At 30.8% G+C, this 27,638-nt stretch overlaps 1 protein-coding gene across 5 annotated transcripts in view; it reads right to left on the bottom strand.

The window, feature by feature from the left end:
- The window catches only part of LOC129913305 (tyrosine-protein phosphatase 99A), a 504,456-nt gene that overhangs the window by 57,846 nt on the left and 418,972 nt on the right, over positions 1 to 27,638 (bottom strand). For all 5 annotated transcript variants that reach the window (XM_055991910.1, XM_055991907.1, XM_055991909.1 and 2 more), the window contains 3 exons: positions 23,312 to 23,506; positions 15,478 to 15,758; positions 4,778 to 4,894 (listed from right to left, as the gene is read on the bottom strand). In XM_055991910.1, the coding sequence (XP_055847885.1) occupies positions 4,778 to 4,894; positions 15,478 to 15,758; positions 23,312 to 23,506 (593 nt within the window). The remainder of the gene's footprint in view (positions 1 to 4,777; positions 4,895 to 15,477; positions 15,759 to 23,311; positions 23,507 to 27,638) is intronic.

Here is a 27,638-nt window from a genome sequence, read left to right on the forward strand (position 1 = left end):
GCAATCACATCTGATGTCACAAAGTATTTCACTCTTGTTGGAAACCTTGAAGCAGATGTCCTGACCGAAGTTCGAGATGTAGTCACCAGCCCTCCTGCTACAGAAAAATACAATGGTCTGAAGAACCGACTTCTAGCAGCGTTTCAAGAATCTGAGCAGAAAAGACTCCAGACCCTTCTCAGTGGCATTACTCTCGATGGAAGACGACCAACTCAGCTGCTTTCTAAGATGAGAGAGCTTGCGTCATCCACTATTTCTGAAGACATCCTCAGAACCTTATGGATGAAGCAGCTCCCGAACACCACCCAGTCCATCCTGTCGTGTAGTGCCAACCAAGAACTCAAGACTTTGGCAGAAATGGCAGATAAAATTTCTGACGTTTATTCCAATTCAGATGTTGCTTCTGTCTCAAAGCCCTCCAATGTTTCTGAAATTTCTGAGTTAAAAAATCAGATTGCTTCTCTTCAAAAGGATATTGAGCAACTTAAAGTATCCAGAAGCCGAAGCTCTTCACGTTCCAAAAATTTTATCCGGAATAAATCAAAGTCAAGAAATCAAAAAATGTGCTACTACCACCGTCGATTTGGCAAACAAGCAAGAAAGTGCCAAGAACCTTGCCAGTTTCAGACGGGAAACTAATTTGCGGACAGCAATCAGCGACTAGCCAGCCCGCAGACACCATAAGTCGCCTTTATGTCAATGAGAAATCTTCAAATAAATGTTTTCTCATTGACACTGGAGCCACAATTTCCGTCATTCCACCATCAAGCATAGAAAAACGGAACAATCAATCGAACCGTGTTCTCTATGCAGCAAATGGCACTGAAATTCCAACTTATGGAGAGCGTTTGATGTCCCTCAACCTTGGTCTTCGAAGAAACTTCACCTGGCCTTTCATCATTGCCCAAGTCACCGAGCCAATCATTGGTTCCGATTTCCTGTCCTTTTTCGATCTATTAGTTGATGTCAAAAATAAGAAACTAATTGATCGAAAAACAAGTCTTCAAACACATGGCTTTGGCGCAACAACATCTTCAAGTGCCGCAAACATCCAAACAATAAATCCGTCCTCATTCATTTACGATTTATTGAATGAATTTCAAGACATCACCAAGACGAATCTGTTGGCTAAAACCAAGCACAATGTGACACACCACATCCAAACAAAAGGACCTCCTGTGTTTTCAAAAGCAAGGCGTCTATCTCCGGAACAGCTAAAGACAGCCAAACAAGAATTTGAGTTCATGATCAACCAAGGGATTTGTCGACCATCAAAGAGCAGCTGGGCGAGTCCTCTTCACATGGTCAAGAAAAAAAATGGTGACTGGCGTCCATGTGGCGACTATAGAAGGCTCAATGCGATAACCATCTCAGATCGCTATCCCATGCCTCCCATTGGAGATTTTGCTCATCATCTGAAGGGTAAGAAAGTCTTCAGCGTCATAGATCTGACTCGTGCCTACCATCAGATCCCTGTTGAACCAGAAGATATCCCAAAAACAGCTATCATCACTCCTTTTGGACTATTCGAGTTCATGGTGATGACTTTTGGTCTGTGCAACGCTGCACAAACTTTTCAACGATTCGTTCATGAAGTGACCAGAGGCCTTGATTTCTGTTTTCCTTACATTGATGACTTCCTAATCGCATCAAATTCATCTGAAGAGCACCACCAACATCTGAAACAGCTGTTCCAACGTTTTCGAGAATTTGGTCTTACCATCAATCCTTCCAAATGCACTTTCCAGTCATCATCCGTAAGCTTCTTGGGTTATCTTGTCACTGAAGAAGGACTCAAACCATTGCCATCCAAAGTTGAAACAATCATGTCATACAAGAAACCATCAACAGTCCAAGAGCTCCGAAGATTTTTGGGCATGCTTAACTTCTACAGACGTTTTATTCCAAATGCTGCTCAAATCCAAGCTCCACTTCATGCATATCCATGTGGCAACAAGAAAAATGATAACAAACCTATCAATTGGACGGCCGAACTAGAAAATGCTTTCCAAGCCTGTAAAGAAGCTCTAGCCAACTCAACTCTCCTAGCACATCCAGATACTGACGCTCCATTGTCAATCATGACAGATGCATCCGATACTGCTGCAGGTGCAGTTGTTCAACAGCTTGTCTCTAACCATTGGCAACCTCTTGGCTTCTTTTCAAAAAAGTTTTCACCTACACAAAGCAAATATAGTGCCTATGACCGAGAGCTGCTAAGTGCTTACATGGCAATCAAGCATTTCCAGCATATTGTGGAAGGAAGAAAGTTCGTTCTCTACACTGACCACAAACCTCTTACTTTCGCTTTTCAACAAAAGCCAGAGAAATCAAGCCCTCGTCAACTTAGACATTTGGACTTCATCGGACAGTTTACAACTGATATAGTTCACATCAGCGGCAAAGACAACGTAGTCGCTGATGCTTTATCCAGACTAAACGCCATTTCTTCACCATCCTCAATCGATTACAACGATGTGTCTCATAAGCAACAAACCGATGAAGAACTCAAGAACCTCCTCAACTCTACTTCTTCGTCTCTACAGTTGAAGCAAATCGCTCTACCTGATACAAATCATCAAATCTTTTGTGATATTTCAACAGGCAAAGCACGACCATACATTCCATCAGATCTGCGACGTCAAGTTTTCAATACAATCCACAACATGTCACATCCCAGTGTTAAGAAAACTACCCAGATGATAAAAGAACGATACATATGGCCTGACTTGAAGAAGGATTGTCGCAAATGGTCTCAAACGTGCCTAAGCTGCCAAAAAAGCAAGATTCAACATCATATCCGATCTCCAATTTCAAATTTTTCACCTCCCGAAGAAAGATTTCATCATGTTCATCTTGATCTTATTGGACCCTTACCATACTCAGCCGGAAACTCGTATGCCCTAACCTGTATTGATCGTTTCACAAGATGGCCAGAAGTTATTCCAATACCAGACATCACCGCCGAAACAGTGGCAACAGCTTTTCTTTCTGGATGGATTTCCAGGTTTGGAATCCCTAAAGAAATCGTGACGGACCAAGGAAGACAGTTTGAATCCTCTCTTTTCAATGAGCTGTCAAAACTTCTGGGCATCAAGAGACACCGTTCATCGCCTTATCATCCCCAGGCAAATGGAATGATAGAACGATTCCACCGAACTCTGAAGGCAGCAATAAAATGTCATGGAACAGAAGATTGGGTTGCCAAACTCCCAATTGTTCTGCTCGGCCTAAGATCATCCCTACAAGAAGACTTTAAAGCAACTTTAGCTGAACTTGTCTATGGAACAACATTGAGACTCCCAGGCGATATGTTTATTGTACCTAACTCTTCATCAAGCCATGATTTTCTCAACAAATTTCGAGATATTATGCAAAATATTAAGCCTATTCAACCTGAACGTCATGGTTCAACCAAAATTTTCATCGATAAGAACCTTCAACATTCAAGTCATGTTTTTGTTCGTAACGATGCAGTAAAAAAACCACTACAACAACCTTATGATGGCCCATATCTAGTGAAATCAAAAACAAGCAAATACTTCACACTAGAAATCAAAGGACATCAGAAAAACATCTCCATTGATCGCCTTAAACCAGCATTTCTTTTAAATGATCAACACCAAATCGAAGAAAGAAATCTAACACCTACTCCACCTCAGATACCAACCACTCAGACTACAAGAAGCGGTAGACGTGTTCATATTCCAGACAGATATCGTTGTCACTAGAGGGCGAGTACTGTGGCGATTCATGAAATTCATAAAATCCACTTAGTTTTAAAATCATTTTCAAATATTATTTTACTTTAAGAACAAATTTTATATTAATCACCTATTCTGTGCAAAGTTTGTTTATCGAATGTAAACAAACTTTTTGATATAAATAGTGCTTAAAAAATAAAAATAAATCAGTTCTGTTTAAGAATTCAAAGAAGTAGTTTCCTTTCATCCGAAGCTACTACAAAACCAAGAATTAAAAGACTTCATATGCATATTAAATTAGGTTACTCAACAGTCGAGCTACACAAATGAACGGACGGAGCCGATACTTATGAACTAATCCAGCAACTCTACAGCGGAATTTATAAAATCAACAAGAAAAACCGAAAAACTCATTTTTATAAAACAGAAAACTCCAGCAAATCCGGGAAAATTCACGGTTTAACCCGAAAATCAATTAAAAAAAAAACACTCAACCTGCTGAATAAATACCCAAACCTTGTTAATCAAAGAACACAACGGATAAATTTAAGTACTTTAAAAAGAAATCAGTATTAAGGCTTATCATTCACTGGAATACACCTGATAATTTTTCAATTAGTTCTTGTCAGTGGTTTATATTTTTAAATTAACTACAAGTACTTTTTTCCGTTTTAGATTATGAGACATTTTTATATCTTTATGGTAGCAGCCAAATAACCTATATTTTTCTTATCATTATAATCTATTTACCAACGATAAAATCTGTCTACGTAAAATATACTTCCTCCATCTCTGGACTTTATATTTTAGAAAACGTAAATATAATCCATAAGAATCTTATAGCTACTTTAAAAACCACTTAACAATACGTGCACCTTAAAATATAATTTGCAACATCAACCAAGATATAAAAAAAAAAAGAAACTAGAAAAGAAAAAAAAGCTCAAGGAAACAACTTAATTTCCTTAACATAAAAAAAAAAGAAGAAAAATCTTCCTTCCTTCAGATTCTTGATGACTTTTTCATTATAACAAAACTTGAGTTTTTTTTTTATATATAATTTTATAATTTACCTTCTTTGGTTCGGAATAACGTCCAAGAACTATCTTCTTTGGATTTATAACACTGTAAGTTGCAGCTGCTACTTTGACCTCGTAAATTGAATTCGTTGTCAAATTTTGCAAAATCATCTGGAAAGAGAGGAAGAACAAAAAAAAAATTCACATAATTAGATTCAAAGTATTTTATAAGAACAAAAATATACTATATATATTCGCGAGAGAGTAGCTGGGAAATTTTAAAATAAATGCTTCATAAGTTTTAAAAAAAGATTCTGTTTTTTTTTTGCATTCATTCTCAACATTGAAGGAACAAAGCTCAAGACCATTAATTTTGTTAGCAGACCAAAATACCAGAAGAACAAAAAAAAAAAAAATAAAGTTATAACCATCATGTATCTATAGAATAGAATACATGCCATTCACATTTTTTTTTGTTGTACCCTCTATAAGCCACTTAGGGCTTAAAAGTCAGCCAGAGGCATTTCACTTTCATTGAAATACCAGCAACAGCCGTTCTTATACCTTCCCCTAGCACTCGCCTTTTCAATCCACCGGATATAATGAAGAAAACTGTGGCGTATAATTCCCACTCCGAGGTCGTAGGTTATGTATTCTTAACAAGAAAAAAAAAAAGTAAAAACAGAAAAACGAGAAAAGAAAATGAGCCAAATCCAAAGGGAAATGACTATAGTAGAACAAGCACAAAGAAAAATGTGAAACAAACAGTCTTAAATAAGAATCAACCGAAGAGCATATGTTACAGGGTGTTTTTTCTAGAGATTCTATTTATACTTTTTAAGCGTTTTAGTCGTAAAATTTTGAAAAATAGGTTTTTGCGGCCACTTGTTTGGCAAGGATCAGGGATAAGTTCTTGAGTCTAGCGGTTTAATATAAGGTACTGATTTCTTAAACAAATTGTCAATATTTTTTACTCTCGAGCTTTATCAAATAAGTTTGTGCAACATATAGCAAAATATTAAGTTGCTGAAAAGTAACATTCAAACACTCTGTAAATGAAATATAAATTGAAGCCATTTGTTGCTGGATGTAGTTTTTGTTGTGTAGGAGGTATCGTTAAATTATGTCCATAGTTATTTTGTTAGCCTTTTTGGTTAAAGAGATGCAGGGTGGTGGATGGTGTCTAAGTAGGTATCCCAGTTTTCCTTGTTTTAAAAAAGATACTCTATTTCACTTGATATTTACAAGTTCTTGTTAAAGGAAAAAGTATTGGTTTCAATGAAGTTTTTTTTGAGGTTAAGTAGAAATTCCAAGTTGAAAATTTTTAAAACAATGATGAAGGCCATCTTTTTGTTTGTAATGACAGAAATATTGTAACGAAATATGGCTAAGTTTTATAAGAGTGTCAACGCGACGAAGGAAAAGACATTCCAGTAGAAAACTTGAGGGTTTTCCATTATTTATAATTTTTAAGGCTAGACGAAACGCGGTCTAATTTTTCTTCAAATAAAATATCGGGGTCAAATGATTCAAGATTGTATTAAACTCTTATGATTCAAAGAACTGAAGATTCTTTAAAGAAACTAGTGAATTTCTTTAAATTCACCACTGAAAATGTTAAAGAACTGATGATTTCATTGTCTGTTAGAATTTTAAGTAGTTCCAGATTAAAGTATTCCATCATCGCATCGTATCAAAATCCATTAAACCTGTTACGTTACATTTCTGCTGGAAAAGTTCCAAATGTATGAAGTCCGCCTAATGAATTGTTAGGCAATATGACTTCTTCTCACTATCAAAAATAACCTTAGTTATCTTGGGATCTCTTTGAAAAATATGGTTTCAAATTAAAAACATATTCAAAGATTGTTCTAAAGCATTAAAAAATTATCGCATTACAGGATAGGGCCTAGTCACTCAACGAATTTTCTGCGGCTATCTAATTCAATTTTCCTGGTACACCATTTCCAAAAAAATTCATGCAGATCCTCCAATTTTTTAAAAGGGAAAAAGAAGGATACGCATGTTCCGAACTTCATTTAACTTAATTCAGTAACGGCAATAGTTTAGTCTAGTCTTCAATACTGAGTTACACCAAATGCAAACGTGCCGATATTTTTTTAAAAACAAGTTTATTTATTTACCAATTCGATTTGATAGAAAATTTAATTTTCTATTTAAAGTATGTTTAAAAATTTTCTTGGGTTTCGAGTAAAATAAAAAAAAATTAAAATTAAAACCAATCAGCGTTGCAGAAATGCACCAATGGATTTTGTACCATTTTTGGCTGAAACATATACTTTTATGGCCCATGAATTTTATTCAGAAATTAAAATTCTTATTATTTGTTTTTTTTTTTTTTTTTTTGCTCCGAAACTCAGATCTATTAAATACACCATTTTATTTCTCATCTTGAGTCTTGGGACCAATCATCAATCGTTGTACGGACTTTATTCATCAAATTACACTGGTCGGCAAAGAAAAAAGAGCTTGAACCAAACCATACTTTTCTAAAGGATTTTTGTGCTGCTGATTCCGAATCCGAAGTCAAAAGTTCACTAGCACTCCACGTTTTCAAAATATTTGAATACGTATTAACAGGTCAAAAACGCTTTTGTTGGTACTTTTGGCGTTGAATTTAATCACCGTTAAATTTTTTTTTAAAACTACTTAAGCAATCTCCAAAAGCCATATTTTATGATTTTAAATATGTTTTTCTAAAAGATATTTGAGATAGAAGTGTGTGATATCGCAAAATCTTGGTGGTTAAGGTAACATTATGGTTTTTTGAAGCAGATATGAAGTAAATTACAGTTTTCGACTCTTGATTTTGATAAAAAAAAGCAAAATATTACAGAAAAATATATATTTTAGATCAAACGTCAAAAAACATTTAATTCAAAATTAGTTTTTGGGAGTTTATAGCGAAAATAGTGATGAGCATAGCTCAAAAACTAGACGTGCTGGAATAAATCTATAAACAGTTTTAAATTCAGCACACTCAAATTAATTAAAATCACCTTACAGAGTTCTTGCTCCCGACTTTTTTTTTTTTTTTTTGCCGACCAGTGTTATCAATAGGGCGCTTTAAAGACTTAATATTTCTGTTGTGAGTATAGAGCAAGCTCTTAACTTTAAAACGGACCACAACTTGTAATCGAAAGGGTTGAGGACAGGACTACCAGCTGGCCAATATGTTTTTTATCCATTTTTGTTTGTTTTTTTATGCCATAAGCTGAAGCATTTCGCTGGAATGTAAAGATTGTTTTGTTAAAAGGCTAAACAACGCTCTCCAAAATAGTAATTCAGTAAATTTTGCAAAGGTCTTGACTAATTTTACACAAAAATGAAAGTTGATATGGTAACTTATTCCTATGATGGTTTTGATAGTTTTCGGAGTCCTAACAGAGAGTCGACTTCGAAAACTTTGACGGTCATATAATCATCATCAGCGCATTAAAAAAAATTAAAATCATGTATATTACACATTTATTTATAAGATTTTCACAATCATTAACGCTTAACAGAGAAATCAGCGCACATAGGAGTATTGTCATCAAAAACCTGGCCATAATTATTTTTCGTGGTTTTTGTTATTATTTCTGTTTAAAATGAGTATTCCTACAAGAAAATACAATATAAACATAGTTTTTGTTATTTTTCTTTTTTTACCAAAAACTAAAAAAATTGATTAATGGCCTGTACTCCGCCTGTCGACATTATTTTTCTCAAAATTTTTTCCTCATCCCTAATACGCAATTCTCAGTTTCTTTTCTCTCTTCCCCAACCTTAATTAAGATCACCCAAAATAAAGTACACTAATAATATCAGTAAATTTAATTTAAAAATAAAAAACGTTGCATAAAGTAAGGAGTATTTTCTATCAGAAAGTGAAAAACTAATTGACCCTCGATTCTGTAAAGAGCACCTAAGAGCACCCAATTTTTGTTGCATTCTGTTAAAGAATATATAAACTAACTCATAAATTTCAATTCATCGCAGAATAACGGGGTATACTAAAACAAAATCATTTAAGTTCAAATAATAACTTACCAAAAATATCAAGTTTTTAGATACTAGTTCTAAGCCCGAATTAAAATAGAAAAAACCATCTAACATTTTCAAAACTTTATTAATACCGTTAATAAATAACTGAAGAAGAATTCTCCATTTAAATTTTTTTAGATTTCTATCACAACACTTCGATATCGCATATAGAATAACACTTACCAAAATACTTCGAATTCAAATAAAATTGAGGTAGATGTAACAGTTAACTTTGAACTCATTTTTTAACAAGACACGATCGAAAAACAAAAAAATGAGTGCAGCATATTGACACATGTTTATTTTGCACCCACTTTGCCAAACTTTTTGGTGTCAATTTTGATTTTCAGAAAATCGACTTATGACCAGGTTTTTACTGCAAATACTCCTATGTGCAGTGCTCCATTTTTTAAAATTTTATTCAGACTCAAAGAAATATTTACCAATTTCGAAAAATTTGTGCCTTTAATATTTGATAGAAAAAAAAATAAATCATTTCCAATATCCTCAATCCAATCATGTTCAAATGATTTCAAGCCAAAATTAATATATCCTATCTTCTCGAAATCAATTGCTATCTGCCAATTAGGTTACCGCAAAATATATTTTTATCAAAATTCCATTTCCATCTGCAAGAATGCAATTTTCCAAGGTAAATAATAAATTCTTCAAATTTATTATTTTTTTTATTTGACATTATATTGCCAATTTTATAGTTTTTCTTAAAAAAAAAAAGATGCCAACAAAAATATGAATTCCATTTTTTTTTTTTATTTTGTGCTAAACCAAAAACCAATTTGAAGAACATGAAATTAGGAGAAGAATAAAAAAAGAAACTGCAATATGTCAAATAAATCTTTTACAAAAGAACTCTGCATGACTATGTCTAAAAAACCCTTTACCTGTATTTGTGTGTGTAAAATGAAATACCAGAACACATTTTCTATATTTTTGTGTGCAAGTGCATGCAATTCGAGGATCATTGAATGTCCTCATTGTTATTATTGTTATTTTGCAATGTACCTCGTTTCAAGAGTGTGTAGGTATAGTTATTAAAAAAGAAAACATAAAAACAAATAAAAAGCACAAATACAAACGCCAACTACATAAAACTTCACAAAATAGACAATAGAACCCCTACACCTTTTCTATAGAAAATGCATAAACAAACGTGATGCTTTCTATAGGTACATATCCTTTGTGATATTTTATATTCTCTGCACAATAACAGCATCACAGATGACAACTTTGTAGTTCATACACTCCGGTTCATTGAAAAAGATCGATTCTTGTATATTCTTTTAAAACTCTGTCTAAGTATAATTTTTTGAAATTTTTCAAACAAATGATAAAATCAAATTTTGAAAACTACCATATATTCATGGGTAAGTCTTTTTACTATTTTTGAAGAAAAATTAAATCAAATAGTCTCTATGCAAATGATCCAAAGTGTAGTATAAAATAAAATTGAATAATCCAAGTTGGCAAACGAAACATTGCATCGTAGCCGTTGCCTCCGCCCGCCATTTGTCGTTGCCAATAAAATAAAGTTAAATGTTCTTTGACATACATAAAAATTCTGATGCTGATTCCGATATAGTCTGATGCCGGGCCCAAAGCCCAACAACCCAATACAATAAAAGACGTTTAGATGAGACGCGCCATAGCACACTGAATGTGCCATAGAACATGTCGATTAAATATCAACAATCCCCCAACTCGAGTATGTCTACTTCAGTTTTTTTGATTGGAATTGGAAATATTCATTGAAGCGAGGGCCATTTTCTTCCATTAAATTATTCTACAAAATACTTTCAAATTAAAATTGAAAAAAAAAAAAAAAAAATGGAATATAGCAAATATGTATTCAGCGACGCTCGTTTTTTTGTTTTTGTATTGTTTTCTTTTTTGAATAATAATGAAAAAATTTTAATTAGAAAAATTTCATTACTCATACTCTAATGTCTATTAATACAAAACAAACAAAAAAAAAAATAAGAACAACCTAATAGACTTTTCAAAATCTACTTAAATATGGCTTTCACTGTGAGGTGATTCGTTTGGCGTAGGCTCCTTTTTACAAGGTTGCCGCTTTACAAAAAGATCCTGGGCCAGACAAAGAGAATTCAATGTTCAATAAAATTGTGCAAATTTATTAACATGAACTAAATGCAGACCTTTAAATAAATACATGCATATATAGAAAGAGGGAAAAATAACCTTATTAATAGTGATGGGAACTATTTTATGATTTGAACTATCGAATAGTTAATTCATTCATTTATTCATTCGAATAAAACTATCGAATAAAAACTATCGAATGAACTATCGGATAAAAACTATCGAATAAAAATACTATTCGAATGAAAAAACTATCTTATAAAAAAACTATTTGAATGAAAAAACTATCGAATGAAAATAGTAACTAAATAAATGAATGAATGAATGATTTCAAACTATCGATTGTATAAATATTTTACAACTATCGATAGTTTGATAGTTTTTATTCGATAGTTCCCATCGCTACTTATTACATGTACACTCCTTTTCATCAGAATAGGTACACAACTTTTCAAATGTTCAGTATTCGTTTTTTCCTCACAGTGTAGGAAAAATAATAATTTTTTGATGTCAAGTCATTGTTTAAGATGTTAGCAGAATCAGCAAAAAAAATAATTCAAAACGTGTGGTTATTCTTCTTGTTTTTCTATGGCAAAGCATTTCACATCGAAAAAACTGAGTAATTTTTTTGTTTCATCAGAATAGGTACACATAGAGAATGATGTGAAAGTGGTCCATGAAATGAATTTAAACCAAGTTCTTCTTAAAAATTTATTTTACTAATTTTATTTTTGTATAGTGGCGTTTTTATTCATAAAAAAATAAAAAAAACTGTCCAGAAATTGCATTGTTAAATCTCTTTATTCAATCTATCTGAATCTCTTCCCTAAATTGTTAAATGGTGGGTTAGGAAATATTTTTGTCTTAAAATCGAATATCACAAATTTTATCAGTACGGGCTAGCCATTTCCAAACATTTTCAACAAGGTTCAGGGTTGTTTTCTATGGTAGTACTCAAGTACTTTCTAAATTTGCACTTCCTCCCAATATTTTACAGAGCATTTTTTGTGGTAGGAGGCGTTGTCCTGTTAAAAAATTCAGAATACTGGTTCACAAATACTAGAGAATAAAGGAAAAGTTTCTTGAATATGCATTTACAAATAATTGTGACCATTCTTCACGTTTGAAATTCATTATTTGTATTATCGTAGAAGATTACTTTCTTCCATGCCTTAACACTTCTTTTTTAACAATGAAGTAGGTCTCAAAATGGTGTCTCCTTTTGCAGAATGTTAAACTGATAGTTCAACTCACCAAGGACATCAAAATTAAATGTTCGTTGATCCAAAAGTAACAAGAAATACCACTCAACTTTTCATGTGTTAAAGGATTTCAAAAACCTTAAACGCATACAATTCTGTTTTTGGTGTAGTAATGGTGTCTTTTCAAAATTCAGCCATTTTAGAAGATTGGGACTAATGACCATTCTATTTACTGTCCTAAAATTACAAATAACAACTGTTTTTCACTTTTATTCTTGTCGTTAATCCACCAAAACTGGTAGCACATGTAAAAATTTACTCGTCTTAGAGTGAGTTTTTTGCATTTTTTTTTACCACCATTAATTTTTTTTAACCCCAGAATGTTTGTGTCTGAAGTCTGGATAGAGCATATTCACAATTCGTAATTTTTTTTAATCATACCAGTACTGGTGGTTCCTTCATTGAGTGTTTTTTTTCTTAAGGTGTTTTCGCCAAAATTTAGCAATTTTAATCCACCCATGTTTTTCAAAATGGTAGTATGATTATTAAATTACACTTAGGAAAGTCCAGTTATTTGTTTCAATGGTAAATTTGCTCGAAATCCACAAAAACATTAAAGATAACAAGGGTGTACCTATTCTGATGAAGAAAAAAATAAGTTGATTTTTCATCAAAAAATACTTTACAAGAAAAACAATGCGAAAGTTATGGTCCATTTTGAAATAATTTTAGCTGTTGCTTTTCCCAACATCTTAAACTATCAAAAAACAATAAAACCTTGTTAGGTCACGTACCACTATTGGGGACAAACGGTTAATGAACATTTGAAAAGTTGTGTACCTATTCTGATGAAAAGGAGTGTATAATTGAAGAAGCTTCTTTTACTCAAAAACGCCTCCAGGAATTCGATGCAAAAATATTGTGTTTTGCGAAAAAGAATTTTTTAAAGTATGGTTTTTGATATAGTTTTAAGCGACGTTGTGTGATAAATGTCCCTGCCTCTGGAATTGACAGTGCTTTCAAGAGTATCACTATCATAAAGAAGTAGATCTAACTTTAGCTAATTAAACTTGCTAGAAAGTTTTACAATTTATACTAATGGTCAAAAAGACTTTGTTTGAAATTTCAAATGTAACCAATCGAGGGAAATGGCCATTATTATCGATACAGCAATTCCTTATGTAAAAGCTCAGGTTATAGTTTGTAAAACTACGATTTTTTCCTTTCTTTGAAATTTTGTTGTTTATTCTTATTGGGTTACTGTGCAAACAAGAGCATTTTGAAGTTTCTCCAATGAAGCTTTCAAAAGTGACACCACAAAGTAGAACAGGGTGTGCTCCAAAGGATCGAATTTTGAATTAGTATTATTATTTATTCATCAATCTGAGATACAATTCTCATTAAGATTACAAAAAAAAACTTAAACTAAAGTTATTAATATTAAAAAAAATATATAAACAATTAACATGGTTCTTTCATAAAATAAAAAGTCTTAAAAACTATAAACAATATTAAATGTTGAAATGACAGATATTACAGATTACAGCTTGAGTAAAAGATTATAGAAGCAACAGTGCATACAAAACTTTCTTCTTAAAATTGAATCTAGAACACGATTGAAAAATATCAATCAAATTTAAAATACTGTTGGTATCTTTGATACAGCGCGATATAGGTGCGTTTCTACCATAGTTAGTTTTTGAAAAATTTTCTCTGAAATGAAAACGAACGCGAAGTGTTCGAGTGGGGAAAAAAAATTAATTTAATCTCTGATAAACATTATTGAGTAATAAATTCTTCTTGTTTCAAGCGTTTGCATATCAAAAAGCAAGCATCTGACCACATACGATGGCTTAGGAATATTCCAGTCTTAAAGAAAAAGTACTAAATGATGGGTTCCATACAACGGTACAGTATTCTAGATTTGATCGAACAAAAGGTACGTAGAGGCATTTCAGAGTAAAAGGATTTGAGAATTCCTTTGAGTTCCTTTTTATGAAACCCAACATCTGGTTCGCTTTGTTAACAACGTAGTCAACATGATAACTAAACGAAAGTCTATGATCAAACACAACGCCTAAGTCTTTCTTATGGTCTACTTTTACTAGAGGAGTATCATTTAAGGTATAGTTAAAACTTATAGGAAACTTTCTCCTGTAACACGAAAAAGACTCACATTTAGCCACATTAAGATTAAGAACATTTCTATTACACCACAAAGACAAGCCATCAAGGTCTTTCTGCAACAAATAGCAATCTTCAATGGATCTTATTTGCTTAAAAATTTTTGCATCATCAGCATACAATAAAATGTTTGAAAATTTAATGTAATTTAGAATGTCATTGATAAAATAATATAAATAACATAGGCCCGATGTGGCTACCTTGAGGGACGCCCGACGTTACATCAATCGCTTTGGATTTCCCACTGCCATACTCTTTTCTTTAAGTAGGACTCGATCCACATTAACAATTGAGAGTGAAATCCAAGATGAGACAATTTATGAACAAGAAGCTCATGATTTACTCTGTCGAATGCTTTAATTTTATCGCTTAAAACAGTTAAGTTTGTTGCTGTAGACCTACCAGACATTAAACCATGCTGAAATTCAGATATGATGCCGTTAATTGAGAAATACAATTTATCTGACACCATTTTCTCAAAGACTTTAGGAATTACTGATTTTTTTGCAAATTGGTCTGTAGTAAATATTGGAAAATTAAGAAAATATGAGGTTTTGTTTTTTTTTGTTTTTTAAATCATACGCTCAATTAAAAATACATACCTATCTACAAAACCACTAATGGTAACATAGTCCTTTATACTTCAATACACCCACAAAAACTACAGAGTTTTAGCTTAATAAAGCCATGATTTCTTTTGTTTTATTGAATTTTCGACAAAAATAAAAGTACCGCATTTTTAATGCAAATAGTTTTTGAATTGATAAAAAATTGCTTTAGATCACGTACTGGCAGACTTGTTCTAAAAAATCTGCCTCATAAATCTTGGGCTTTGATTCTTAACTCGTAAACAAAACAGCTGTGTAACTGGGTCCTCTTTGAGATTTGCATTTGCCCTTGAGATTTTTTGTAACTGTTATCGACATATCTAGCGAAACGCAATTTTTTCAATTAGTAATTCAAAATGGCGCACCGAGGACTGCATCCATGGGATGACAACATTTTTTTCACACCACAATTCGGGGTTGAAAAAAAACTTTTTGGGTCATTCAAAATATATAAAAGAATTCTAAGCCAAGTCCGAAATTTTAATAACAAAAAAATTTCGTTACGTTTTATAAATTTACCAAAATCTTTAAAAAACTTTCCAAAATAAGGTTTATAAATTTCAAAAAAAAAAAAACTAAAAACTAAACTTACCGCAGTTTCAAGTTCCTTATCTGAAGCATTTATTCTAATATCACGATGTGTTTCCTGTCCAACAACACGCGATTTAATTATATAAAAATCAATCGAATTAAAGAACTCCAACGGACGCCTCCATCGAATTGTAATCGAATCCTGTGAATGGCATGTAAGATTCACAACAATTGGTGCACTGGGACCACTGACATCGGTTCGCTGACGAATGGGTTCAGTTGATTCGCCCTCATGTGCGATAGTGTATGCTTTAACATTGATTCTGTATTCAGTAAATGGTTCTGTAAAAATACAAAAAAAAAAAAAATAAGGACAAAGTTTTAATATTTTTTTTTTAACGTTTAACAAAATAATAATTAATATTACAATAATGACATTTAAAGGGATGCCAGAGGGATGGTTATTTTTTTTTTTTTTTGGGTTACTTGTTCTAATTAATACGATTACACTTCGGCCATCATTATAAACAATATTAATGGTAGGTCAACTTGTCATTTTTGATATGTCCTGGACACACATGAACCACAAAACTCTCTTTTGCCGTTTTTGTTCGGTCGAAGCATCTGTATAGTGTACAAAAAAGGGATGATGGGGGTATACATTTTTTGTTATTGCATTTCAAAAGATAACAGCGCCCTCACCCTTTTTTTTTTAACTTAATGTAAATCGCTTCCATCGTTAAACGCAGAATAATAAATGGACTCTTTTGCACTAAAGTGCTCATGTTGAATTATTTTTAATTTTCAACTTAAATGCAGGCATCACTGTTGGAAATTTATAAAAAAAACTTAAATACACACACACAAACAGACACACATTTATAAATTTATATAAATAAAATCCCGAATCGAAATGTAATTAGTACAACAATGTGAAGCATGAACTGGGAGGTTTTTTTTTTCTTTTTTGGTCTCGAACCTACATAATATTTCGAACTCTCCCACACACGCTACCGCAGCGCCTCTCTCTTCCCTTCTCTCTTCTCATCTCTTCTTTCTCTTTCATATATATCAACAAAATGAAATTCCTTTATTTTAATTAATAAAAAATGTCCCCGAGTGAAATAAAATTGATGTCTGGAAATAAATTACAACACGCTGACAGGATTTAATTTATAACCAATTCAAAAGGGAACCATACGACTGACTGTATATACTGTAAAATGTACTGTATAGGATCAACACTGTATGTCATTTTGCTGTTCTGCTCCTGCTGGAAACTCTCAGAACAGTATGAAGTTCTTCTCAAAGTTATGAGTTCGATTGTGTGAGGAAAACTCAGTGTGACAAGTGCAAGAAAAACACAAAGCGCCTACTTGATTACAGTGGTTCAGAATGATAGTCTTGGTGAACGAAAATTCAGCAAAAAATGTATACAAAAGGGAATCGCGTACCAACAACAGCATCTAGCAAACTATCTATTGTGAAAATCATACTATGGTCTGAATTTGGCGAGGAAAGTATAATCAATTTTTGCCAAATATTTTGGAAATTTTTTGGACACACTGTTTCCTTCAACTTAAAAGCATAAAAGTTTTCAAGTTTTTTCGATTTTGAAATTTTGTCGAAAAAAAAAATATTTTGGACCACTGTGGTACTACCAAATCTAGACCGGAAGTTGTAGGTGTATATTCTGCCTACTTTAATGAAAATTGGATTTGGTTCCTTATTGCTGCCAAGTACATATACAAAAACCCAAAGGATGAAAAGAATTTTCTGTTTTTTTTTTTTTGTATTTTAAACTTACAGAAGATCCTTTCGTTAAGTCCTTAACGGTCAGTCAATGCGTGTACCATGCCACAAAAAAAAAAAAAAAAACAATTAAAAAAAACGAAAATACGAAAAATAAACTGCTGCGAGGTACTACCGCAGTGTATATATGAAATGTTGTGGGTAAATGTTTCGCACTGTCGAAAAACCCGGCGGGTGGTAGAGAACCAAAAAACAACAACAAAATAACATGAAAAACATGAAAACCTAAAGCCGCAACGCCACACTGAAAGTTAATAGTGCGAAAATGTATGGATTATTATGGAGATTTTTTTTTTTTTTCTTTATAAATAATTTTTTTTTTGTCGTGGAAAGTTATTAAGCTGGGATATCGAATCAGCTTTGTGAATAAGTTTCGTTTTTTTCGTTTTTTTTGTATTTTTAATTTTACATGTTGATTTAAATGCAAACAAAAGAAATCCTTTTACGTCCTTTTTTTTTTTGGTAAGGTAGATGATGTGTTTCGGTCGAATGTAAAAGAAGAGGTCTTGCGTTTGGAAAAAGTTTTTTTTTTCAGCATTCCATGACAGGTAAATTTAATCCTTTTGAAGGTGGAAAACATGAGATAAATTAATTTTGTTTCTTCTTCCTTTTTTTATAATCTGTGAAAAATGGTTGGTAAAATTTTGGTAAATTTGTGGGTAAATCTTTCGTTTGGGAGTTTTATTGATTATTTGAGATGGTTTAAAAAAAAATAAACAGGTTCGACTTTTTCTACGAAATATAATTTAGAAATTGGCAAAAGGTTCTCTGTAACAAATTTCAACTAAGCTAGAAAAGTTTAGTGATACTGTCGATAAGGGTGGGTCAAAAAAATCATTCAAATCATCAAATAGATTGCTCTTTATATTAATGGGAAGGTCCTCCGATTCTCAATTTTCCATTTTTACATCAAGCTTCTACTAAAACAAAAAATCATTTTTTTAAATCGTCTTTATAGCAGTTTTTTTTGCATATTTTTGCAGGAAAAACTCTACAAAAAAGGCCTTTTACACTTTTTTCGTTTATCTAACCGTTTAATAAATATTTGAGGTCCAAAAATCGAGAAAATTCGTTTTTTGTTCTTATATTTTTAACCCTTTCGAACCCAAGGTATGAAAATCAATACTTTCTTTTTTTCAAAATTATGACCATATTTAAAAACAAATTTTTTTGCAAAAAAAAAAAAATGTGAATTTCAGTCCCTTTTTCTATACAAAAAAAATTAAAGGTATGATATTAAACTAACTTTTTGTAATAATCCAATAACTAGGCATTATTATCTTTCAATTAAGCCATCAAAACCTAAAAAATTGTTTAATTTAATATTTTTTACGAATTTTTAAAAAAATGTTACATGAGAGTAACGCTGGGTCCGAAAGGGTTAACAAATTGAAAAACTATAATAAAATCAAACGCGCAAGACATATTCTTGTAGGAAACAGATTTCTCCACAAAAAAGGTCAAGTATACTTTTTTCATTAATCTAAATATTCTAAAGATAGGTATTCGAGGTCAAAGTTAAAAAAATTATAAAAAAAATATTTTTTACTTTTCAAAATTTTCATTATTATCAAATTAGCAAGATTCTTGAAGGGGCTTAAACGTTCTACAAAAAAGTCCTTGGCATCAAATTTCAGGGTTATCCATTCTATACCGGACACCCTGTATATGAAAAGAAATTATTTTGTATTGTATTACAGGGAGGAGGTCGCTGATAAATAAGGAAAATAATAGTGGACCGAGAATCGAACCCAGAGGAACTCCGGCATTTATATGAAGGAAAGATGAGAGCTAAGTGTTACATGATACAGCTAGAGACCGATTAGATAGATATGAATTTTTTTGCAGATTTTTGAGAAATTGAAAAAGTTACAAAGCTCATTTTATAGCAGGGTATAATTAACACAGTGAAATGCTTTAGAAAAATCAACTAATGTCATAGTTAGAATTAAATCTATCGGTTTTCAAAAATAACTCAAACTTCAATAGCATTTTCAGGATAACTTTTATATTTGTAACTTGGATTAAAGCTGTTGCAAATCCTTTTAGTCCAGAGATTTTATTCAAGTATTGAAAAAACTAACCTTCAATTTTCGGACGATATCGATTCAAAATTCAGGTTTGAAGCAAAAGTGCTCAATCAAGGTTTTCAAAGTAAGAAATTAAAGCTAAATATACAAAAAATTCGGTCAATTTTTCAATTAATTCTTTTTTTAAACAAAACAAAAAACTCAGGTACGACAGTGAGCCCACTGTCGTACCTGGGCGAAAGGCTTTATAAATTTTTGGAGTTGAGGTCACTTGAACTTATATTGAATTATATTCAATCACTCCACTTAAAATAAAAATAATTTTAATAATTTTTTATTATTTTTGTTATTTTTTTCTTCGTTAAAACAAACAACAAATTTTTGAAAATTTTGCTACGGTATTGTTACCATTTCACATTTTTTTTGTTGGGCTTTCCAATACGACCATTTTGAACAACGATACGGCCGGTAAACAAATTCCTGATAACTTGAGAATTTCCTTAATCCTTAAATTTATTTTCCAGTGGTGTAAAAATTAATGTACTGGTAAAGTTTAGAGATTTGATCCAATAACTGTTAAGAAGTTGAAAATTTTGTAAACACGATTACTTTTGAGAAAACTGAAATCCTAAAACGCTTAAATTCAAGGATTGGTTAAAATTAATTGCCGAAACTTCTGAGAACAGCTTTTAGTACATGCCCACACTTCATGACAGTTTTGTATTGATTTTCACAAATTAAATTCTTATTTTATTAAAAAATCTTCTGTATCAGAATTTAATGCATTCGTAAACCTATAAGTTTACGACGTCGAATTAGAAGTTGTTGAAACTCGCTTTGATGAAACTCGTTTTAAGGATTTCCAAATTTTGAAAAATATTCAATATCTCAATATTCTTTTAACTCAAAACTCTATTGGGTTTTTAAAATGTTGGATACAAAAACTGAATTTCTGCAAAAATTGTCATTTATTGTACTAAATTTTGGATAAAAAAAGTGCTTTTTAAAATTTGTACATTCATAATAAGGACACGGTCTTATTTATTTCTCTTATTTTCTGCATTTCAACTATAATTTTAATAGATTTCATATGAGTAAATTCATAATTTTGCTATGCTCTCGACACGTCCACATACTAATTTTCCTTCAAAAACATCCTTCCCCCAATAATTATTGAGTGAATTTTCAAAATCTATATGTTTTCACATTGCATAATAACAGCACCAGCAGCTTCCATGTTCCATGTGTTATGAATATTTGATCACAACGCTGATAGATGCATGTCAATATGATTGATGTTATTCCAAAATTTCTATTGCTTCTATAGAAAACAAAAGCAAATTTTCAATAATAATCCCCAATTGTCTAATATTCCATACATATTTTCAAAACAACAAACATACCACACCCATACGTGTATTCATACAACACTAATAAACACAAGTATAGTTACAATGTTATTGTTCATCTTTACATTTGGATTATACACACGAGGGATTGCCTTAACCTTGTATAGCTTAGCTTGATGCATTATATTGTAACCACAGCTAAAGCAGCTTAAACTTATGCCACGAAATTTGGGGTTTTGGCATGTATCCCAGTCTTATGCTGCACATTCCATGTAGTTAACCATAATTGTATTGTTTTAATCACCATTTTGACAGTAAACAATATAGTCGACTTGACTTTGGAGGAGTTCTTGTGTGTTCATTCAAACACAACCAACCACCCCCAAAACGACCGTCTTAAATCCCTTTTCCCTTTCAAAAGATCGAGAGAGGACTATTAATTTTAAGCATTATAATAAAGTCTTTTGTCCTTAGGTGATATTTGTTGATTTAGTATTAATTTGATTATGGCCCTAGGGTCTCTGTGTCCTTTGTGCAAAAAATAGAAAATCCCAGTTCTTCGTAGCAAAAAACGGTTCCTCAAATGTATACCATTGTAACTTTTACAAAGGACAATCCCTTGGCTTAACAAATAATACAGCACATTTTGTGTGTGATTAACATTTAAAATCCGGGGCTCTCTTTCGTTATTGAGGAAGTGGCGGAATATTCAATCAGTCAAAGGACACTATACATACCTCCCTTTTGTACAAGATGGATTTGATTGGAAAACCCTTTAGCGTTAGGAATATATACCTTTTTGAAATTTTCATAACTGTTTATGGGTTTTATAGTACGAAGTTAGGTGTATACATACTGCTTTCTTTATCAACCAAACGCCCAAGAGTATACTATTAATTAAAATACACGCACACTAACTACACTGTTAATGACTGTTATGATAAAACAAAGGCACATCCTTCATCCTTTTGACAATTCATTTGTTTACCTTTTGTCCCTATATAACTGCGTATATACCTATACACTTCATTAACATCTAATCGTTGGTTGAATAAATAAATATCTAACTGACGCATTGCTGTCGGTAACTACACGAAAAGAAATTTACAAATTTTTTTTGGTCTTCGGAATTTACACTCATTTTATTCAGGTCTTAGTTTTTAGTATTAAGTGTTTTAGTGTTTTAATGTTTTAGTGTTTTGGTGTTTTAATGTTTTAATATTTTAATGTTTTAGTGTTTAAATTGTTTAGTGTTTTAATGTTTTAGTGTTTTAATGTTTTGGTGTTTTAGTGTTGTACCTAGTGTTTTAGTGTTGTACCTAGTGTTTTAGTTATTTAGTGTTTTAGTGTTTGAGTGTTGAAGTGTTTTAGTATTGTAGTGTTTTAGTGTTTCAGTGTTTCAGTGTTTCAGTGTTTTAGTGTTTTAGTGTTTTAGTATTTTAGTGTTGTACATAGTGTTTTGGTGTTTTAATGTTTTATTGTTTAAGTGTTTTAATGTTTTTGTATTTTAGTGTCTTAATGTTTTAGTGTTTTAATGTTTTGGTGTTTTAGTGTTGTACCTAGTGTTTAAGTGTTTTAGGCTCAATTTATTCACTCTGCATTATATTTAAAATCTCCATTCAAAATTATAAATCTGTCAAATCGCATACAAATTTTAAAATTTCCCTTTTTGAATGGCGACTTTAAATTTAATGGTGTGTGAATAAATTGAGCCTTAGTGTTTAAGTGTTTTAGTTATTTAGTGTTTCAGTGTGTTACTGTTTTAGTGTTTAAGTGTTTAAGTATTGTAGTGTTTTAGTGTTTTTAGTTTTTTTAGTGTTTTAGAGTTTTAGAGTTTATGTTTTAATGTTTTAATGTTTAAGTGTTTTAGTGGTTTAGTGGTTTTGTGTTTAAGTTTTTAGTGTTTTTTTTTTTTTTTTTGTGTGTTTTGAGTGCTTAGTGATTTAGTGTATTAGTGTTTAGCCCTTAGTGTAGTGTTTAGTGCAGTGTTTTGTGTTTTCAATGCATTAAAGTGTTTGAAAAAAAGCTTGAAAGAAAATGAATGAAAGCAATACATTTTTTTTTTCAGTGTATTGATAGCAGGTGCTATTTCAACTGCTTTCCATGACAGCCAAAGCAGCTGTCTCATAAGCTTAAAATTTCTGCCGACAAAACGAGACGAGACAACAACAATAACAACAAGACGACACAGCCGATTGTGCGAAACATAATTTTCTTTGCCACCACACTATTCCATTACCACTTTTACTTCCAACTTACTAAGACTTTTGTTTGGCATCAAGAAGAAAAGGTAATTACATAATTTATTACATTTTCCAAAGCAAACGAAGGTTTGGCTATAAAAGGGAACAACATAAATTGTTAAATTACTTTTTTATGAATAAGAATGACAGATATGACAATTCAAAGTGTTTGGTTTTACCTACGATAGGTAGGTAGTTACTATGGGATATGAAAAGTGTATGAAAGTAATTTAAAAGTCGAAGAAGGCTTAAAGTGTCAAATGGTAAAGTGTGTAGGTGTATTTTAAAATTACCAGTCAATTAGTGGGTTTTATTTATTATTCTTGTCTTGTTTTTTATTTGAGAAATTATCTAAATATAGATAATTATTGTTTTAAGGCTATCAAAAAGTTCAAAGTTGTTAAGACTAGACAACAAGAAATTTGTTAAAAAGGTTTTAAAGGTTTTCTAAATGTACTTACTCAATTTATCCATAACAAAAGTAACCGATGGTCCATCTGATGCTCTAGCAATTCCAACTCCAGTTTGATTTTCATGCAAGTGAAATACGTGATAGCCATTGATGATGCCATTTTGATTTTTTGGAACTAACCAAGTTAAAGTTATAGTTGTTGATGTAACATCCAAAACTGTTAGATTTAAAGGTGCACTTGGTACTGTAAAGATAAGAAATAGAAGAAAATTAATAAATTTCAGAGTTGAAAGAGTAAATTTATCCAAAAAAAATCGCCTAAAAGTATGCAACATTTTTTGTTGCCATTAAAAATATTTAATAGGCGTTCGAAACTATTGTTCTGATTGCTATGAGCAACCGGTTTGTCATTTAGAAAGGTGTATTACTTCGTTATAACAAAAAAATCGTAACTACGCAAGTGGAGTAAATTTGTTTGACCTGATAACGTCTTATAAATCGATGAACCATGGCAGCCATCACAAAAAAGTGACGCCATTTTCTCCCGTTTCGCAGTGCGCCAAAAATTTTAATTAAAAATTAAAAATAAACTATTAGATATACAAACATCTTTTATAGCTTATTTGAAAGATAATAACCTAAAGCTTAATATAAAGAAAGGATTTTTAGGGGTAAAACAAAATTGCAAAAAATTGGCTATTTTCTAAACGCGACAATGTAAAGAGTTGAATTTTTTTTAATCGATAGATAAATTCATTGTAAGACTTACAATGGTATTGAAAAAAATTCTAAAAAAATTCAAAACCAAGTAATAAATGGTTTTTTAAAACTAAAATATGAGTTTGTCCTTTGACAAAGTAGTGATTATAGGAGGGGAATTTTTTTTTTGACAATTTGAAAAACGTCATTCGAAAGATAATAAAAAAAAAGTTAAGGGTCTGATACGGATTTTTTTTTAAGTCTCTGCGTTTCGAAATATGAATTTTTGAAAAACACCTACTTATTTTGGGGTATTTTTGGGTGAGTTTTTATTTTTTTAAATTTTATGTAGCATTCAAAAAATCTCAAGCTTATAGAACATGTAGTCTATGACTGTGCGCATACATGTGCAAAAAATTGGTATTTCAAACAGTTTGGAATTTCAACATCGGATTTCAGGCATCGCAGAAATAAGATTGAAACGTCATATGAAAGGCGAAATAATGAGCTTTCAAATTATATAAAATTTTTTATAGATTGTCTTTGAAAAAAATTGATTCAATAGCGTGAGAAGAAAAAAATCAATGATTTTTTTTTTGCTTTTTTTATGAAAATTGATCGAGTTCAAAAAATTCTAGCTCTTTTTGGATTTTTGGGTGATGGAAGTGATTTTTTCACTTTTTTTCATAAGAAATGATTGTTTTTAATAAATTATTTTAATACTTTTTGCGCATTGTAAAAATTTAAAAATGGTTTTATTTTTAAGAAATATTTGGCTTTTTAGTGGTATAATTTTTGTTGTAAGCTTTTAAAATAAAAAATTAATATAATGAGAAAAGAAAAAAGGTAATTTTTTTTAGCTTTTTCTTGTAAATTATGATTGTTTGAAATAAATAAACGCTTCAATTGACTCATTTTAAACAAAAGCACACAACCTGTTTTCTTATGACGTTATCACGTAAAAACATCGTCTGTAAACCAGCTTTACAGACAACCTCTTTTTCTGTTAAAATATAATTCACATCCAGTTCAGTCAAAATTTACATAAGAAACCAGGAAAATACAGGTCTTTTCTTCTCTTGATCCAGAACTTACCAAATAGTTGAGTAATAAGGGATTACAGAATTTTTCAAAAATTGAGATTTAAAGGTCTCCGTCTCAGTAGCCTTTAAGTTAAGTTTTAGCCCATTTTTGGAAATATTTCTGGTACAAAATGTGATATTGCCTCAGCTTTCAAATAAAATACTGCTACAATTTCTTCATATTCAAATTGGATGGAACCACAATTTTCATTGAAAAGATAGGTAACTAAATTTACACTTGAGTAAAATTACTTTCAAATATGAAATTTCCTACAAATTTTAATTACTCTTGATAAAATGTCAAGAGATTGTTCTGTGGTTTAAATGAATTTTCATGGTAAATATTAAAATATCTTTTTGCTTCTTTATTTTGTGAAGGTATACAGAAGATACAAATGTATCTACAGACAAAAACCAAAAATTCATGTTTTGTTTGTTTTCTTAATTGCTTTTTGTTTCCAAAAAAAATTGTATTTGACGTTTTTGTTTCTTTATTATTAATTTTAACCAAAAATTTGCTGCTGTTGATGCTTTCACAATGAAATGCTACCACTTTCGCTTATATTTTTTTTTAATAATAATAATAATAATTTTAAATGGTGGTTTTGTTGTATTTTTGTGTGATATGCGTAACACTTGTGAAAATCAAATTAAATATTCATTTATATATATAAACAGTGGCAATGCGGTATATTTCTTTTCTCTCCTTGAGATTTAGAGATGTAGGTATGTATAATTTATTCATTTAACCGCATGGAATTTATTTCGTAAAATAAATGATAAATTGGTTTGGATTATAATTTTTTTTTTTGTTTGTTTTGCTTTGTTTTTTGTTTTCTTTTTTGAGTGTTTGAAAGGAGTGAAATTCTAATTAGAAAAAGTAACTTAACCATGAGTGTTATTATTATAAGATTAAACTGATGGGGCTTAAAAATGAATTCTTAAATATTAAATTTCGTGGAAATTTAAGATGTGATATTATTAAAGTTATAAAGCGTGAAATCACACAGATGGTTACAACGGCAATTGTTTCGGTTTTGCTTCAATCTTATTTTGTATCTTTATATTTTAATATGAATTTACTTGAATGTAATTTATGTCAATGAAAGGGGGTTTTGGGAGGTAGACATTTTAAGTAATCCTAAGCGCAGTTACCGATATGGAATTAATTTTTTTTTTTAAATAGTGAAAAAGTTAAAAAGATTAAGTTACGGACGTTAATTTATAAAATTAAAAATTTAGTTCAAAATACATTTCGTCTTTTAAAAGAATCAACAACAGGATCGAATGAAGGTATTTTTGTCCTTTAAAGTTGACCAGTTTTTTTCTTAATTTTCTCATTTTCAGTAGTTTTAAGATTAAGATCTCAATTTTGTATACACTTTTAAATTGAAAAAAAAAAAAAAAAAAAAATGTACACACAAATCTTTCAAACGACATTTAAATTAAATGGGGCCATTTTCTTAAGTGCCAAAAAAAAAAAATGTACTTAATGTTTCTAGATTTAAAAATTTTTATGTTCTTAAATTTATATTCGAAATTTCAGTAAATGAATAAATTTTAAATTTCATAAGAAATGTAAAAAAAAAATATATAGGTAAAAAGTTGATTTTAAAATAATAAAAACACTTTTTTAATAGTTTTGAGTTCTAAGCAAAATATGGCATTTGATTTTTTTGTATAGGTACTTCTGTAAAAAGATTATTTGCAGATTTTTTAAATCGTTTAAGACAGTTTAAAAAATAAACTAATATTTTTTGTACAGGAAAACCAATTTTCAAATTTCACCGTATTCTGAAGACATTATTAAGCCACACATAGAAACAACGTTTTGGAAAATTCAGGACATTTTTTGAAAAATTTGTTTTTCCAAAAAAAAAAATTGTTAACAAAAATCAAAAAATTGTGTTTTTTTTTATTTTTTTAATTTTGAAATTAAGGTTACTTAAAGTTTTTGACTGCATTTTAAAATAAAAGTTACTTTCAGCCTTGTGATTATAGTTATGTAAGGCTTGGGGTCCAAATTCTCTATGTTGCTAAATTTTAAAATTCTGCAAATTCAAAATTCTGTATTTTAAAATTCTGTAAATATAAAATTCTGGATGTTAAAATTCTGTATTCCAAAATTCTGTAAATGATAAAAGAAAACTTCTTTTGAAACTAAAAAAAAAGGGATCACTTGTTTAATTAATAAAATATTTTTTCTTGTATCATATACAGCTTTAAAGTATAGTTTTTAAAGTTAAATATTTTCGAAAAATAATTAAAAATTTAATAATTTATCAAATAAAAATGAATATTTTAAAAATTTAATGAGAAAAGGAATATTTTGTCGCTCACGATAAATTGGCGGATACAGCTCGATATTTTAGTTTGCTTTTCAAATGTCGATATAAATAAAAAAAATTATGTGTGCAGTTCACACGTGGTTGAAGTGAAAAATCATTTAAAACAAACCGAAAAAATATAATTTTTTTTTATTCCATCACTTTTTTATATGACAACCTACAATAAATTTTATACCATCTGAAAGCTTATTGTTTCAGCGGCGAACCCCACATGCGGAGCCGTAGTGTGAAGCAGTAGAGTGGGAGA

The sequence above is a fragment of the Episyrphus balteatus genome, chromosome 3 (genome assembly GCF_945859705.1).
Source record: "Episyrphus balteatus chromosome 3, idEpiBalt1.1, whole genome shotgun sequence".
Classification (NCBI taxonomy): Eukaryota; Metazoa; Arthropoda; class Insecta; order Diptera; family Syrphidae; genus Episyrphus; species Episyrphus balteatus.